General features: G+C 44.8%; 1 protein-coding gene across 2 annotated transcripts in view; it reads right to left on the minus strand.

Moving 5' to 3' along the window:
* The window catches only part of MYO1E (myosin IE), a gene marked incomplete at its 5' end in the record, with an annotated part of 204792 nt that extends 187259 nt beyond the window's left edge, over positions 1 to 17533 (minus strand). For both annotated transcript variants that reach the window (XM_082847629.1, XM_082847628.1), the window contains one exon: positions 17187 to 17533. In XM_082847629.1, the coding sequence (XP_082703755.1) occupies positions 17187 to 17189 (3 nt within the window). The remainder of the gene's footprint in view (positions 1 to 17186) is intronic.
* Positions 17534 to 17802: the final 269 nt, after the last annotated feature.

Consider the following 17802-nt stretch of genomic DNA (forward strand, 5'->3'; position numbering starts at 1 on the left):
ATCTACTTCAGGACAGCTGACTCTGGAACTGTCTAGGAGAAACCTTTCCCTCAATCCCACCCCTGAGCATTGCCCTGTCATTTTTGCTTCAGCAGGATAATTAGAGATGATTGACTACATTCCTGAAATCTCAGGGCGTTTAACTGCATCCCTGTCCTTGGAAAATGATATCCTGGAGGAAAACCATCAGAATTTCCCGGGGGGCGTGTTTAGAGTCATGTTACCTTGCTTGGGCTACAGTGTTCCCGTGCATTAGTCCTTTGCAATCACCTAGAAATCTTGCTAAAATACAGATGCAGAATCAGTAGGTTGGGAGACAGAGGGTGCTGAAGTTCTGCAGGGCTAATAATATCCCAGGTGATGCCCATGCTGCCAGCTCATGGACTCACAACTTGAGTATGTGTCTAGGAACAGACAGCTCCTCTCCAAAGCAGATCTTAGATTCAGGTGATCTCAAACTTAAATCCCTCCTCTGACACTTTTCAGATGGATGACCTTTAGCAGGTTACCTCACTCATGTATTGTTTCCCCTTCTGTAAACCAAGAAAAATAATACCTACCTCAAAAGAGATACAAATGCTGGACGACCAGAAGGGGTCCTCAACAATTGTTAATCCCAACAGCAGATTCCCTTCTCTTCAATGGTGGGGAAAACTGTTAAATTCACAGAAGCATACCTACCCGCCCCCAAATGCTAAGGTCTCCAGAGGGAATTACTGAGAATGCAAAGCACAAAACATCCTCAGAAACTCGAGAAGCCATAGAAAATTCTTTAAAAAAAAAAAAAAATCTATTTATTTATTTATTTACTTGGCTGCACCAGGTCTTAGTTGTGGCACGCAGGATCTTCATTGCCGCGTGTGGGATCTTTTGTTGTGGCATGTGAACTCTTAGTTATGGCATGTGGGATCTAGTTCCCTGACCAGGGATCGAACCCAGGTCCCCTGCATTGGGAGCGCAGAGTCTTAGCCACTGGACCACCAAGGAAGTCCCTAGAAAATTCTTTATCATCACGTAATCCTGCATAACTACAAACACGTCTCCAAATAGCATTATTTTGTATTTGTCCGAGTGATTTATAACATTAAGATCTATTACACGATTTCCCAGCTCTGAAATTCCCAAACTCCAGTTTGCAGGGAAAGAAAGCGTTTCTTTTCTATGGAGGCCAGTACACCTAGATTTAACCAACACCAGCGTATTTAAGCTTCTTCAACATTCAAATTTCCCTTTTCCAAAAGTCAGATTCCACCCAGCATTGACGATTACTCCCCTAATGCATTATAAAGCTGTTTGATCCAAAATGTCATTTACACCGAACTTAGAAAAATGCATTTACTACAGGAACCAGTATAGTTTTACACTTGGAATTCTTTTTTCATAGGTGAAGAGGCAAACCTTCTCTACATTTCTGCATTTTGGAAAGCAAACCACAGCTCTGTAAATGCATAGTTTTGTCAAGCTAAATATCAACATTCCCTTGCATGCATTAATCTTTTAACCCCAAAACTAAAGTATGCGAGCCAAGGGAACATAATTACATAAATACCAGGCTCCGAAATTATCTACAGTTTGTTGTACATACATAGTGTATAATTTTTTTTTTTTTAATCCTCTCCCTTTTTCTCACTTTCTCCACCCCACACCCAGAGAAACTCCTATTTAGAGAAAGCCACACCTATCGCTAGGGACTGACCAACCTTTTAAAAAAACATTGAGAGCAAACATTGAGCCATTCTAACCCCAAGGAAATGCCAAGGCCCTGGAATGAAGGCATTCTAACTCCTGATGCAAATGAGGCTACTGGAATTTGTGAGGAGCAGAATAAACAAAACAATTAAGCCATTAGCATGTCTCCTTGGAGACAATCTGGCCTTTGGAGGAAAGCAAAACCAGATCCCACTTAGGCAGGTGAGTGGTGAGTTTGATTATCGAAAAACGAAAGCATTATATACTGCTTTCAACCAGGACAGATGAAAACTTTGTCAGGAAATTTTACATTCTGAAGGTCCACACAGCTGAACAGGAAAAACCTTCTCATCCTATCTGCTGATCTAGTAGTGATTTTTTACATCACCAAAACCTGCCCAACCTCTCCCCTGCCACAGTGAAGAGAAGTCCTAAACAGAGGTCACAGGTCACACCCCATTTGCGATGGTTCCATTTGGAGTTGGGAACCTTTCCTCAGAAAGGACCCTGGTGCATCTTGTTCCCATTTCTGCCTGCAAAGAGCTGCACCAGCCCTTGAGGAGACAAGTTGGAACTGGTTGTGTGGCCTTAGGCAATCACCTAGCCTCTTCTGATCTCAGTGTAAGGAAGGCTGGAATAAAGGGAGAGAGAGTCAGGTATAGAAGCCCTCCCAGCCCACCCAGCTTCCGGCTCAGTCTGGCTTCTGCAGGAGCCGAGCCCAACTAGTTAACAAAAGGAAGCCCTACTGGTTTTATCTGAGGGGGGCTATTTTTATCTTTGAAAACGTTTCCAGTTTATAATTAATCAGTCATCTACTTTAAATCACCGGTTCTCATCAATTCATTGGCGGCTGCGTTGCTACAACCATTCGGCCCTCTGTACAATTTCCGTCTAGTGGGAAGTTTGGTTCAATTCAACAAATTTGCTGATTCTACCACGTGCCAGACGTCATGTCAGGTGATGGAAATACAAAAAATGAGCATGACGTAGTGGCCCCTTAAGGAGTTTACGGCCCAGCAGGACAGAACAATAAACATATTTATTGAAATAGTATCACTCTAAAACATCCCGTTGGTATGAGGGCCCCAACTTACCTTGCCTGTCTCATCTCTGGCGTTCCTGGTCTACAAGCCACTCAAATCTCCTCACTCAAAATGCTCTAACTGGTGATCATACTACGTATCCTCCCAGACCCCATGAGTTACCTGGACTTCTCCCCTTCTTTCCCGCCTCACCCGGGAGGCCACTTCTTCTATACTCCGGAAAGCTTAGAATACTTCACCCATCCACCTGGAGCTGAGCATAGAAAACGTATAAACTCCACAAAGCTCAAAAGATGCCAATCTGCCCATTTTGTTAGCTGATGAGTTCCAGTACAAAGATTTCATGAGGACAGTTTGAATTTACCAGTATTTGGTTGCCCTGTGAGTTTTAAAACATATGAATTCAACCTGTCCTCCAAAACCACATGCAATTAAAAAAAGCATACTGTCTGCTTCAAAATCCCATTTCAATTCTTTCTTCCATCTATTATCTCTGCCTATTCCTTAAACATCCACCCTTGGGAAAATCACTGGTAACCTATACAATAGATGCCATTTTCTGGGAGAACTATTTTCACAGACTCTGAAAGAGCTGCGGGGGAAGGCTGTCTGCCCTGTTTTCAACGTTATAGCTGGTTGACGAGTGAAGAAAGGCATGGTGATGGGCAAAATGACTCCCCTGCCTTCTGTGAACGAGCGGCTCGGCTTTCAGGTGCCCTTTGAAGCATCGCTATGCTTCTTCCCCTTTCTTTCTTCACCGTTCCATCTTCCAAAGGACACGCTGAGTGAAGTGAGGAGTGACACTTGCATCAGACAGCTTCAGTATTCTCACTAAAATCAAAGCTCCAGTGACATCTGAATCACAGGGCGCTTTCACGGATTCGCTCTTCCCCTGTTTCATTCCATTAGCTGAGCGACTAAGAGCCTGTTTACTGGCATGCATTTTAAGAGTGCTTCACTGCGTTGGCAGCTCTGCACTCCACTTTTGTCCCTCGAGATGAAGGCCTAGGGAGCATTAACGAACGTATAACTCACAGCAGAAGGAAATGCAAGCATTTCTCCTCTCATACTACGTTTAAAAATAGTACTGGATACATTTAGTATGGCAAGTCCCAAAATGGGGGTGGGACACAAAGATGAATACGAAACAACTCTACCTGAAAAGTAACTGATCAGAAGGGAAGATAAAAGGCCCGTAAACAATCAAGAGATCTTTGCAGATCAAGAGTTCCGAGGTTTTGAAGTTAACTTCCAACTAGGACACTCAAGAAGGTGGAAGTGGGGCTTCCCTGGTGGCGCAGTGGTTGAGAGTCCGCCTGCCGATGCAGGGGACACGGGTTCGTGCCCCGGTCTGGGAAGATCCCACGTGCCGCGGAGCGGCTGGGCTCGTGAGCCATGGCCGCTGAGCCTGCGCGTCCGGAGCCTGTGCTCCGCAACGGGAGAGGCCACAACAGTGAGAGGCCTGCGTAGCGCAAAAAAAAAAAAAAAAAAAAAAAAAAAAAGAGGGTGGAAGTGGGGCCGACCTCAAAGGAGAATTGGATCATCCGGATGCGGAAGGGGAGGGAATTGACGGCTGCCAGACACCAGCCAAAGAAAGGTGAGATTATCCAAGCCTGCAAGGGGCACAGCAAGTAGTGGAACTTGGCCAGCTGACCTGGGTGAAAGACAAGGCAAAAAAAGGCGGGTTGAAGCCACGCTGCACAGGTAGAATCCACAGGACTCAGCAGGTGGTGGGATCCTGCTATTCATTACATCTTATATTTAGAGTATATAAAATATACCTTTGCCAACGGACGCTTCAATACAACTGCTGCAAAAACTGAAGACTCGGATTCACAGCCCCAAACAAAGATGACAGTGCCTTATTGTTGCTGTAGAGCAGACACTGCCCGACTCCCCACTGGTTGCAGAGGTGCCAAGCGGGGCTACTTGGAGGAGGAGAAAGAGGGTTCCAAGATGGGAGGAGAGTGCTCCCCTTCTTTTAGGAAGCCTTAATGATGCGTGCTCACTTGTAAGCAGGTGCAAACTATATATTTCCTGCCTTCTCCAACCCTCCTCCTCACCCCTCCCGAGTCTAGAAGGGCAAGAGCCTTGTAGGGGAGAGCAGGAGGCAGGACAGATGTAGAATCTGGTTGGGGCTTGGGGGCAGGGGAGAAAAAGAGCTGGAAGGAAGAGGCTACCACTACACTACACTCCAAACCCTAGTCCTACAGAATAGAAACAGAGCACAGAACTGTGATCTAGAGTCCAGTTATTAGAGTCCAGCAATCTCCTTATGTGTCCTCAATTAGTTATTAATTTTATAATGAATAATAATGAATCCTCATCAGAGAAATGAGTTTTCAATTATTTACATAAACGTCAAACCATTATGTCCTTGACTTATATTTGAAGTCTGCATTGGACGTATTTCTCTTCGTGATCACAGGAGAATATAAAAATCTAATAAATGTGAGACCAATGCTGTGACTCTAGTTTTTTGGTTTTTTTTTTTGCGGTACACGGGCCTCTCACTGTTGTGGCCTCTCTCCCGCTGTGGAGCACAGGCTCCGGACGCGCAGGCTCAGCGGCCATGGCTCACGGGCCCAGCCGCTCCGCGGCATGTGGGATCCTCCCGGACCGGGGCACGAACCCGCGTCCCCTGCATCGTCAGGCGGACTCTCAACCACTGCGCCACCAGGGAAGCCCGTGACTCTACTTTTATGCTTTATAACCATTCTGAAAAATTAAGTCAGTTGTCAACAATTAATACTGACCCTTGCCTCATGGTAACTTGTATTGGTTTAGTATCTCTGGTAATCTTACAAAGAATTATTTTAACTCAGTACTTCCAACTTCCCTTCTCTCTAAAGCTTTATTATATTTGCTTTTCAAACATTTCCAGTAAAATCAGGTTTAGGACCAGGTTAGGATCCCTGGACAAATGACTTGTACTCTCAGGCCACTTCTCCTACTAATTTGCCAGGTGACCTTGGTCAGGCTACTTAAATTCTCTGGACCTTAGAGAGTCATTTGGGGAGGCCATGGACCACTTCAGGGAGTTAGGATTCTTCTCCCCAGGGATAAATGCACACATGGACACAGACACAAGCTTCAGCATATAATTTCATAGGCCACGCCCCCCCACCGAGTAGTCTCTGAGACATTTCTCATCTTGACATTCTATGTTTAAAGGTATCTGATCATTGAAAGAAACACGTGTTATCTGCACAGCCATCACCATGATACAGGTATGTATGAGAAGGAATGAAGAGATGAATAAGCATGAACTGGCCCTGCCAATTATACCTAAAGAGAGTGCCTGAGTAGAGCTAGGACTGTAGGCTGGGGAGCCACCTCTGCGCTGCACACCAAAACTATGCGTGCCGAGATACTCCTGAGTATCACTGCCAGATACTCCTGTGGATGAGATCAGGCCAAGCTTTAAGGAGTCTCCCCAGTTACTGGAGATGTCTACCTTATTCTGTAAAAACAAAGTCTGTAATATTAAAAATCAAAGGGAAGCTACCTACTTTGGTTTTCTGAGATACACCCCTTCCTCCAACCCAAGAAGTAGACAGTACCAAGAGCTGAGAGCTGAGTTTTGCTTTATTTAAATGCCAGTGTAGGGCTTCCCTGGTGACGCAGTGGTTAAGAATCCTCCTGCCAAGGCAGGGGACACAGGTTCGAGCCCTGGTCTGGGAAGATCCCACACGCGCGGAGCAGCTAAGCCCGTGTGCCACAACTACTGAGCCTGCACTCTAGAGCGCGCAAGTCACAACTACTGAGCCCGCTGTGCCACAACTACTGAAGCCTGTGCACCTAGAGCCCATGCTCCGCAACAAGGGAAGCCACCGGAAGGAGAAGCCACTGCAAGGAGAAGCCCGCGCACCACAGTAAAGAGTCGCCCCGGCTCACCGCAACTAGAGAAAGCCTGCGCAGCAAAACGAAAACCCAATGTAGTCAAAAATGAATAAAATAAATAAATCTTAAAAAATTTATAAAAATAAATTAATACCAATGTAATACAGAGATGGTTAGAATGAAATGATAGCTAGGATTTGCTTCAAAATAAACCAAGAGAAGGTGAGAATAGAAGAAACAAGATTGAAATAATTATATGCCAAAAAATTAAGAGAACCTAGGAGAAAGAGATGAATTCCTATAAATATACAACCTACCAAGATTGAATCATGAAGAAACAAAATTTGAACAGACCAATTACTAGTAAGGAGATTAAATCTGTAATCCAAAACCTCCTAACAAAGAAAAGTCCAAGACCAGATGGCTTTACTGGTGAATTCTACCAAATATTTAAGGAAGAATTAATACCAAACTTTCTCAAATTCTTCCCAAAAATAGAAGAGGAAGGAACACTTCCACACTCATTTTATAAGGCTAGCATTACCCTAGCACCAAAACCAGACAAGGACACAACATGAGAAGAAAATTACAGGCCGATATCCCTGATGAACACAGACACAAGAATCCTCAACAAATACTAGCAAATTGAATTCAGTAATACATGAAAAGGGAATTCCCTGGCGGTCCAGTGGTTAGGACTCCACACTTTCACCGTTCTGGGAACTAAGATCCTGCAAGCTGTGAGGCACAGCAAATAAATAAATAATGCACGAAAAGATCATACATCACGATCAATTGGGATTTACTCCAGGGATGCAAGGATGGTTCAACATCTGCAAATCAATGTGATACACCACACTAACAAAATAGAGAAAATAAGATTGGCCATGAGTTATCCATTGCTGAAGTCCAGCAATGAGTTTTCTCCCCATTTGTGTAGTTTAAATTTTTCCATTTAAAAAGAGGAGAAAGAGAAAATCAAAGGGAAAGATCCAGATGAATGAATTTTTTTTGAGACCTATGCCCAAAGCTAGGTTAATCCTACTCTATTCACATCCTGTTGAGGAGCCTGTGGCTCACACAATATGGAAGTGACACCAGTATGGATTATTCTGGGAACGATAATACAATCCACAACACATGACTTTCATTCAAGACAAAAAAAGTATTTGTGTGTGTGTGAAGAATGTCTTTCTCCACATGGACAGCTCAGGGCTGGCCAAAAAGGCAGAATTAGTCAGTGAACAGCACTGTCCTGACCTGTTCCAAACAGTATTGCTCCACTGTTATATCCAACAGGCCATCCAGTCCAGTCTGGTTTGGCATGATTCACTGCTCTGGAAGCTTGGACTTAATCGTGAAATGTTTATTTTTACAAAGTCCCTTCAACAGAAAACAAAAGAGTTTTTTCTTCTTGTTTTTAGCTTCTGCTTTTACTTTTTTCCAGCAAAAATAGCAATTGAAAAATCAGACTGAGGCTCCGTAATACAAAAGAACTACAAGTTTTAATTCCTCGTGCTTTGGGAAAACAGCAGCAGATGGATCAGGAGCAATGAGGGCTTCCGTCATACACAGGGGTTCAGAGGGCCATCCGGGAAAACTAGATTTGCACTAAATCTATTCCTGCCTCAATGTATTCACCCAACTAGACACTATGAAAGAAAAGGTGGAGGGTAGGAACAGTATCTGAGCCCCAGGGCAGTCCTCGCCCACACTAACCCTGACGGTAGCTATGTGACTTGCTTTGGCCAATGGGACAGTATCAACCAGGATGCAAGCAGAGGTTAAAAAAATGCTTGTGCACTATGGCTTGCTTTCTCTTTTGCTGTTCTTGGGAACCCTGTGACCACTGCTGTGTTAACAAACCAGGACTAGCCTATTGTGAAAGCGATAGGTGGCCAAGCCATCTCCACTGCCCCAACTGAACCTGGGCCAACTAACCAGCACGTGAGTGAGGCCGTCTCAGCTCATCCATCCCCAGCCAAGCCACCAGCCAACCACAAGGACCTGACGAGCCAGTCCAGCCCAGAACTTCCCAGCCAATGCACAAAATCATGAAAAATAATAAAATCTTTACTATTTAAACCACCAAGTTTGGGGTGGTTAATTATATCAAAACTTAATAGTAAGGTAAGAAAAGGTAAGAAAGGAAAAGGTAAGAAAGATGCTGAACATCCTGGGACATAATCCCTAACGGAACTTTACATAACTCAGTGGGACTTACTATTGATTTGATTGTATGTCAACTGTCACTAAAACAACCTGACAGGGACTTCCCTTGTGGCACAGTGGATAAGAATCCGCCTGCCAATGCAGGGGGCACGGGTTCGATCCCTGGACTGGGAAGATCCCACATACCATGGAGCAACTAAGCCTTTGCACCACAACTACTGAGCCTGTGCTCTAGAGCCCACCAGCCACAACTACTGAGCCCACACACAACTCCTGAAGCCCACGCGCCTAGAGCCCGTGCTCCGCAACAAGAGAAGCCACCTCAAAGAGAAGCCCGCGCACCGCAATGAAGAGTAGCCCCCGCTCTCCACAACTAGAGAAAGCCCACGAGCAGCAACAAAGACCCAACGCAACCAGAAATAAAATTAAATCTTAAAAAAAAAAAACAAAAACCTGACATAGACCCAAAATTGCATACTCCTTAATATTCACCTCAAGACAAGGGTTGCTACAACTCTGCGAATGATACTGTGTGGGCTTTGGAGGTTTATGAACCTCCTAAAATTAAATGAAGAATTGTGTTCATGTGGGGTTTTTTTCTTCTTAATTGTAAAAAGATGTTAAAACTATGGGGGAATAATATAAATATTTATGCCCATACTGCCCAGAATTAATGATACTATTTTCTATATTTGCTTTAGATTTTAATAAAGCAAATAAAACATTCTTAATAATGTTACAGTTAGTCCACTGACCTCAGTCCTCTCCTTTCCTCCTTCCCCCTTCAGCAGCTTGAATTTGATATCTTTCTAGTCCATCAATTTATTTTTTTAAAAGAACATATACATAAATATATACATATATGAGTATATATATCCCCGAACAATACAGATAGCCTTGTTTTGTGTTTTGACATTTTTCTTAAATGACTTTACATGTATCTTTCTACAACTTGCTTCTTCACCACATACTACCTTTGTGAGATCTATCCATATTATCCCTATTATCCCTAATATCCCTATTATCAATAAGTCACAGACATTTATGCATTTCTTTCCTAATGGACATTTAGATTATTCCTGTCTTTCTGTTTGGTTTTCTTGTTTTCCTTGTTATCACAAACACTGTCAGGAAACAGGTCAATAGCTTCAGAGGGCCTCGGGGCACCCCCAAATATTAGGAATCTCTGACAATCTGATGGGAGAAAGGAGAACTACCATCATTTTGCAGACATATTTCTGCATTTGAGCATTCCCAAATCTTGAAGGCGCCATCTTTCTCATACTATGAAGTAGCTTAATAGATGCGTCTACATTTAAATCCAAAATTTCCTGTAACAAAGGTCCGTATCTAATTGGGACACTAAAACAACCGTAATTTTTTTGTTATTGAAAATTTTTTAGAATTAGACAACGATACTGTCCAAATCGTTCTGTTACCAAGTAATATTGTGCTAACTTGCCGTCAACATCAAAAGCTGGTCACACCAATTAAATTACTAAGAGACTAATGATATGCTATCCTAATTTTTGTTTGTTTTCTGTCATGTATATAAGGACTCGAGGGCTACATTTCTTGTAGTTATCTTGTTTCCCTTATTTTCTACTTTTTAAACTAACTGAGATCAGAGAGCTTTCTAGCATGACTTTCTTTTACTTTTATGCTTGATCCCAGTGTGATATCATCTAGTCCCCAAATGTTGCGACATGCAAACATCCCCGAACAAGGAAATTAAAAAGCCCAGACTTTAAACCAGATTAAAAAAAAAAAAAAAAAAAAATCAACCTTGTTTTCCCTCAGGAGTATGTAAAATAATGAAGTGTTATACAGATATCTGGACCCAGAAATTTCAAATTCAGAAATAATGTACACAATTGCTTTTAAAAGAGCATAAAGTTAGCAGACCTGGTTCATTGCATACAAGTTGTATGGCCCTGAACAATTCTCTTGCCCTCACTACACTTTGGTTTTCTTACCTATAAAATGGCAGCAAAAACCATCATTTGTACAAGAATGAGATGAAATCACCTATAAGAAAGCCCTTTGTTATTCCCTAGTTTGTGAGCACCTCATAAGCAGAGGCGGGGCTTAATTCATCTTTGATTTTCTAGTGGTTGCCACTGTATTTGGTAAGAATTCCTACCTATCAGGCATGTACGCTAACCTCCTTGGCAACTGCCGTGTCTTCTCCACTTTGGGGTTCAGAGCTCCTCGTCTCCAACCACTTGGGTCCTCTGACAGGGGAACTCATAGTTGCCGAGTTGCAGTCAGAGGCCTGAGCACCCACTGTTGTCACACACTTGAGTTCCAGTATCATGATCCTGGGAGAACACCAACAGTACCCACCTCAGGTCAGGACCGGGGAGTGTGGAGTGTACCCCAAGCCAGCCGGTCCTGGCTTCAGACTTTACACCAAAGACAGGGCCCCATGTATCAGCAGGACAGGAGGCTGAGCAGCCCAGCCCTGCTGAGGGCAGTTCTAACGGGGGCAGGAAGGAACAGTCACTGGTGCATCTGGAGGACAGTTCTCCATACAGTTAGGACTCAAGTTGGGTAATCAGGTTACATGGGATGATCATACCACCACCAAAATACGATAAATATGTTTACCAAGGAAAAGAGTTTACAAAATACATGGGGAAATACAGAACACAGATTGTATATTAGCCCCATAATTACAGCTACATAAAAATGATGTGCGTTTCGACAGTTTGGAAGGAAACCCAAAGACATGAAAAAAATTAGCACTACGGTAATGGTATTACGATGAATTCCCCTAAATTTATTTTTTATAATCTTTGAAAGTTGATACAGTAATGCATCAGAAATAATTAACAACCTTCCATCTCCAAGCAGGCTTTTTTTGAAGGGCCCCAGAAAGAAAACTACCTGGGTCGTGCCTAGACTCTAACCCACCACTGTGGTTTGGTGGGAAAAGCCTTATTAAACTGGGATCAGAAAACCTGGATTCTGGTACCAGATCAGTCAAAACCTAGCTCTGAGACTTTCGAAGCCATTTAACCCCTCTAGATCTTTCTATGAAGTCAAGCCAAAGGATTTAGGATAGACTCTTAAATTCTCTTCTGGGCTTTCTACAATGCAGTGTATGTTTTACTTTCTACAATGCAGTGTATGATTTCAAAGTCCCATGAATGAATTTTTAACAAACACATCAGAACTCAAAACACCTAAGACAGGGTGGCCTCCTTCAGAGCAGTTCTTAGAGGACTGATTCCTGGAAGAACCACCTCCTTTTTGGCCCCCAGGGCCTATGTTACACGATACTGCCCATGTTCAGGACCAATCTTTCCCCCTTTGAGGCAGAATGTAACTTCAGGAAACAGCTGAGAGGGACCTTATACAAAGTCTGGTGAGTAAGATGGGTGATCCGCTGCACACTAGCATTTTAGGTCATAAAGGAAGTCAAAAAATTTTCTTAAATGACCATTCGTAAGTGCCCTGAACAACATTAATGACAGTGTTCCCATGGTGGCAATTCAGAAAGGAGGGCTGACTTCACCTGCATATACGGTGTCGAAGCCATTGTCCCTATTTTTAGGGACGACTCTTATAGTTTTACTTCTCTGAAGTAAAGCTGTCGTAAAGATATGTAAAAAAAAAGACTTCACTAATATGCCTCCAAACCTTTCATCTCTGCCAAAATAAATTTTGAAGTTGAAATTCAAAACACAATTTGTTTACCATTGTTACAGAATGTGCTTACAAGGCCAAGCTGTTTATTTTTAATACCTTTGGCATTTAACCTTTAACCCCTTATTTGTTCTGTAAATATTAAGTCCCAGCACGGTAAAAAAAAATTAAAATATTAAAATCTCACCACGGAGAAACTCATTTTAATCACATACTGATAAAAACACAAGTTGCTGCATCTTTGTTTAAAAAATAGTAGATGACTCAAACTTGGAAAATTACGAATGTACGTAATTTCTCTATGATCCATAATGAAGCTTTAACATGTGTATAGAGGTTTCAAAATATTTCTGCTTTTTTGAAGCTGATGAAAAGAGCTTTCACAAGTTCTTACCAAGTAATGAGACCCAGTCCTCTCCTCACAGGAGAGAGGTCTCACATGAGCTCATAACATTAACACTGAAGGGCAAAAGGTTGTATTCCAAGTCATGTTTACAAAAATGCTCATTATCTAGCCCCAAGGAGAACCCCTGAAACAGACCTCAAATTCATGAGATGCAATAGGGAAAGGAGTAATAAAAGAGGTCCACCATACAATATGGAGGTTGGGGGAGAGGGGGAGTACCTTCCCACTGGAGGGAGTTAAAGGGTTAAGAAAAAGAGAAGTTCAAGCTGAAACTAACACACCATTGTAAAGCAATTATACTCCAATAAAGATGTAAAAAAAAAAAAGAAAAAGAGAAGTTCAATTTACAGGCTCACCACTCCCAGCACTACCTGCACAGGTGTTGAGCTAGCTCCAAACGGTGGCAGCTGGAGGCATACTGCCCCTGTTTAATAGCTTAGCGAGTCCATGGGCTGGAAACACCAGGCAACTCCCTCTCTTAAGGGAAACGCAGTGGGAAGGTGTGCATGTGTCAGTAAAAATCGAATGCCCTTACTGGGTATGTGGCTAAAGTTTAGACTTCCTGCTGGCGAGTGTATGGAAGGAAGCAGTGGTTCGCAGGACACCACTTTGAGATTTACAACAGGGTCGCTGCAAACAGCTGACCTGTTTGGCCTCTCAGCGATGATCAGCACCCTTTTAAAAATTGGCAGCTCTGGCGTAAAAATCTAGATTTTCAGCTTCTCCTGAAAAAGCAGACAATTTGGTAATGTGGTCAATGTCATCACAGCCTAAGGTCAAGTAATGATGGCTCTTTTGATGGGCACATGTTCTATATTTACTCTCCAGAGGCCAGTCTCACCCCATCAAAAATTGTATCCTGGCCTCTGCAGACATTTGAGTTTGCAACCACTAACAAAGCTGAAATCCCCAGCAAAACTGAGGAGGAAGTGGCTTTCAGCTTCTGCAACTGTCTGCTTCCTCTGCTTCTCCATCCCCTCCATCCATGGCCCCACTGGGCTTCCCTCCTTGCCCTGGGCTGCCAAACATTTCCTACTAGGCAGGCCCACCCACAGTGGTCCCAAGACAATGCCCTGGATTCCACTCTTGCCCTAACCCTCTACCTCTATCAAAACTTTTCTGGACTTCATCCCATTCCTTTCTGTTTTGGTTCTGTGTTGTGTTGTTTTGGCCAGGAGACTACTCACTAGAAATCTGATAAACTAATCAGCGGGAATGGACTAGGTTACCTTCGCAGAAAACATGTTTGAAATGGATTCCAGACTTTCTAAATACATGCCATGCCTTCACCCAGAGGAACTTACCTACCTTGTAGTCAGCTGCATCAGATTTCTAAGTTCGTAAGCCTATTCCTGTGTACTACCTGCAATTTACTCACAAGTAATATGCAAGTAAGGAGACGGGGACACATCTTGAACATATTCTGAGGTGATGGTCAAGTCACATGTACTCAAATGTCAGTATATCTCAGTCACAAAAGCCTGATGAATCATAGTTTCTAGCTCCAAAGTATACAGCAGAGCTATACACATGGGTTCCAGTCCATTAGACAGTCCAAACTGGTCATGGCCACAAAAGTAGAACTTCCTTTGTGGCTGATGATAAAGCCACATTCTACAAAGGAAACCTTAGATGTGTATTATTATTGATTAAAGTCAAAGGAGATTGTTGTACCCTCCTAACCAATATATACTAAGTTATAAAGACAGGCAGAGATTTTTTTGGTGTTCTCCTTTCTTTTTCTTTTTTGGTCCTTCAAGTCTCAGGAAAAAAAAAGAAAGAAATTGCTGTTGTCTGGTAGTATTCTTGGTTCTCCAAAGACGGAGAAAAATGTCCCAAAGTGAGTTTTCAGGAGGAAATAGAAGGTGAACTGTAAGCTGTACACTCTGTTCATGAGTCAGAAGATGGCAATCTTCCTTATGAATCACAAATGAGTGAGCCTTGGTAGGGCCTTTAGTACAGGTGGAGAGCCTTCCTAATCTGCTACCAGATTTCCTAAGATATCTCACAGAGAGCGAGAGACAGAGAAATCCACAGTACAGGTGCCAAGGGCCTGATGAATTATATTCTCCAGGCTAACCCTGAGCCACACCCACTGGAGGCATTGCCCCTTCTCTTCCTGTTCTAAGCAGCTGAGGGATGCAGCTGGGCAGACGCAGACATATGTGAAACACAAAATGAAGCCTCATTTGGCTGGAAGGGGATCTTACATAAATAGTAAATACTATAATAACTGAGATTGCTGACTATTTAAGCTGCTGATGCTCTGTTCTAAGGCAACTTCACACATCTAATGCACAGACTTAATTTTTCAAGCCAGCGAAGAAATGATTCATTTAATTTTTGCCAAATTACTCTAGATCCAGTAGATGGAGTGATGGCGCAGCTCCTATTTCAGGACAGCCAGCTGTTTCAACTTTTCTGTCAGGGAATCGGGGCCTCAGCAACTGTATCTGATGCACTGATAGTCTCCTGGAGGCCCACAATACGGCCATCTGTGCTGTTGGCAGGGAACATCGATAGGTAAGTCATACCCCTGTCCTTCAATAGACACCCTACACACTCTGGAAACGGCTCTTCCTTAGAACATGCCTCTTCTGCACCCACTTCACAAACCATCTACTTCAACAGCAATGGACCGAATTGAGCGTCCAGTTTCTGAGGTCCCCAGAAAAGTCATGCTACGCTACTTTTGAGTCTCTCCAGCATGAAAAATGAGTGAACTAAGGGAAAGTTAATTTTCTCAAGGTACCACTCAACTATTTAAATTCAGCAAGATTTTTTAAACTCTTGACATACAACACATTTTTTTTTAGAAATATTGAACCATGGGAAATAATTCTAGCAATTATAAAGTATTAAGATTCACATTGCTTAAGTTCAGGTAGCCAGTTAGGCAGTGGCCCCATTTAGGTAGCTCCACCCAAACACACAGTGTAAGTAAATGGTTCTCTTTAGGGGTTCCAAAAATAATATGGGGTGGACTGACTTCTTAAACCCTAAAACTGAAAGGGAAATTTTATTCACAGATAAAGTGTCCTCTTCGGTAGACACAAGGGTGACATAACTTTGGACTAGGTGAAAAGAAAAAGCTTTGGTCAAGGATGCCCTTTTAAAGATTGTGGTTTGTTTGTTTTTAATCATTCTTTTGAATAAACACAGCACTGGATCAAGGGCTGCTTTTGAGTTTTGTGTGTAGGTTCCTATGGGCCTTTCCTAATTTCCCTCAGACTCCTGCAGGATAGAGATTTTTAAATTAGTGCTGTACCGGTTATCACTGTGACTTAGCACCCCTTTCACAGTCACTAAAAAACAACAAAAACCAATCAGAAGAGGACCAGTTCATCCACCTAAGCCGGATTATTTGAAAAGAAGCAAGTGTGGAAACTATGAAGCCTTGTAGTAGAACTTTTTCCCCCCTCTGATGGACTGCCAATCTCTTCAAAATAGAGCCCTTGCTTTTGTGCTTAGGAAAGAAAAGTACACCACCCCAAAGCCCAAGGGATGCGGCTAAGGTTATTGGGGGCGGGGTAGCCGAGGCCGGGAGGTCGGGGTGGAGGAAAAGTCAGAAACGAGTCAGAGAGAGAGCCAGACACTTCCATCAATACCCAAAGTGCCAAAGGAAAAAGAACAAAAAACTCGACTTCCTCCCATGCGTACCGTTCGCTGTACACCCGAAAAGTGCCAGCCACCTCGCACTTGGGGGAAGTGGAGGAGGGTGGTGTTTACTCGGCCTTTTTGGTGCAAAGACCCACCGGGCCGGCGCCCAGCGGAGCCCAGGCCGGCCTGGCTCCCGGCAGCCCCGGCTCCCGGCAGCCCCGCGACACCCTCGCCCGTAGCCGCCAGTCCACCGCCAGGTGCTCGCCCTACCTGGCGCCCCACTGCCTTTGTGCGGCCGCGCCGCCCCCGCCGGCGCGCGGATGCCAGCGGGACAGCTGCGGCGCTGCCGGGCGGCCGGGGGAGGAGCGGTGGTCCGCGGCGCCGGTGCAGCGGGCGGGGAGCGCGCGCACTGAGGGGCGCAGGCGGCCGCTCCCACCTTCCCAGCGGGAGGGAATTGATACCCCCCGGCGGGCCGTACCCCTGAACGCGGATCTCCCCGCACTCCGGCTTCCGACAGCTGGCAGCCATAGCCACCCCGGCCACGAAAAGTTTGGCGACGCCGAAAGTGACTCGAAAGAAAGTTTTCCTTGGCCCCTCACTCCGTCTCCCCCAGCCCCGGTTGAGCGAAAGCTGCAGGAAATAAGGGCTCGCGACGTGCCGACTCCCGCGTCCAGCTTCTCCACCCCTGGCCTCGGCAGCGCGCCCAAGGTGGGTGCCCCGCGCCCGGGCTTCCCGCCCCATCCCTGGGTCAGGCGTCCCGGGACGCCGCGCGGCCAACTCACCATGGTGACTCGCGCCGCGGTCGCGCCTCTGCCGGGTCCGGCTGCCGGGGAGCTGGGGCTGGAACGCAGTCTCCTGGGCGAACTTCAAAAGTTGGTTCCCTTCGCCAAAAACAGGCTCTCGACACCCAAGCACTCACAGGAACCAATGGGAACCCTGGGGGGACTCCATCCAGGCGGGATCGGCGGCGGTAGGTGAGGGCGAGCAGGAGGCGGCTTAGCAGGCGGGGCGCATATTGCGGAGGGCAGGGGTCCACCCGGACCGGGCGCTCGCCGCCCGCCTAGGTGAGAGCAATGCTCTCCGCGCGTCCGACTAGCTGCCCTGCCTCGCTCCTCTTCCTTCGGCCACCTTCTCCGTTCTCCTCTGGCTGAGCCTCGGCTCGGGCAGGGCAATCTGTCCATAAATGGAGAATTCAGCTCAGGCCTGACCAATCAGGGTTTGTTTTCATAGCGTCACTCCTCAGGGAAACCGTAGTAGCCAACAAGCTTGGAGCTGCTGGAGTTTCCAAAGCCCTCTGGATCCTGTAGTCCTCCTCCACGCCAGCCTCCAAAGAGCGCTGCTGACCCAGCTAGCTCCCGGTGGCATGACTTGAACTGGTAAGAAGAAAACCACTCTGTG

Source organism: Leucopleurus acutus, assembly GCF_964270905.1.
Source record: "Leucopleurus acutus genome assembly, chromosome: 1".
NCBI lineage: Eukaryota > Metazoa > Chordata > Mammalia > Artiodactyla > Delphinidae > Leucopleurus > Leucopleurus acutus.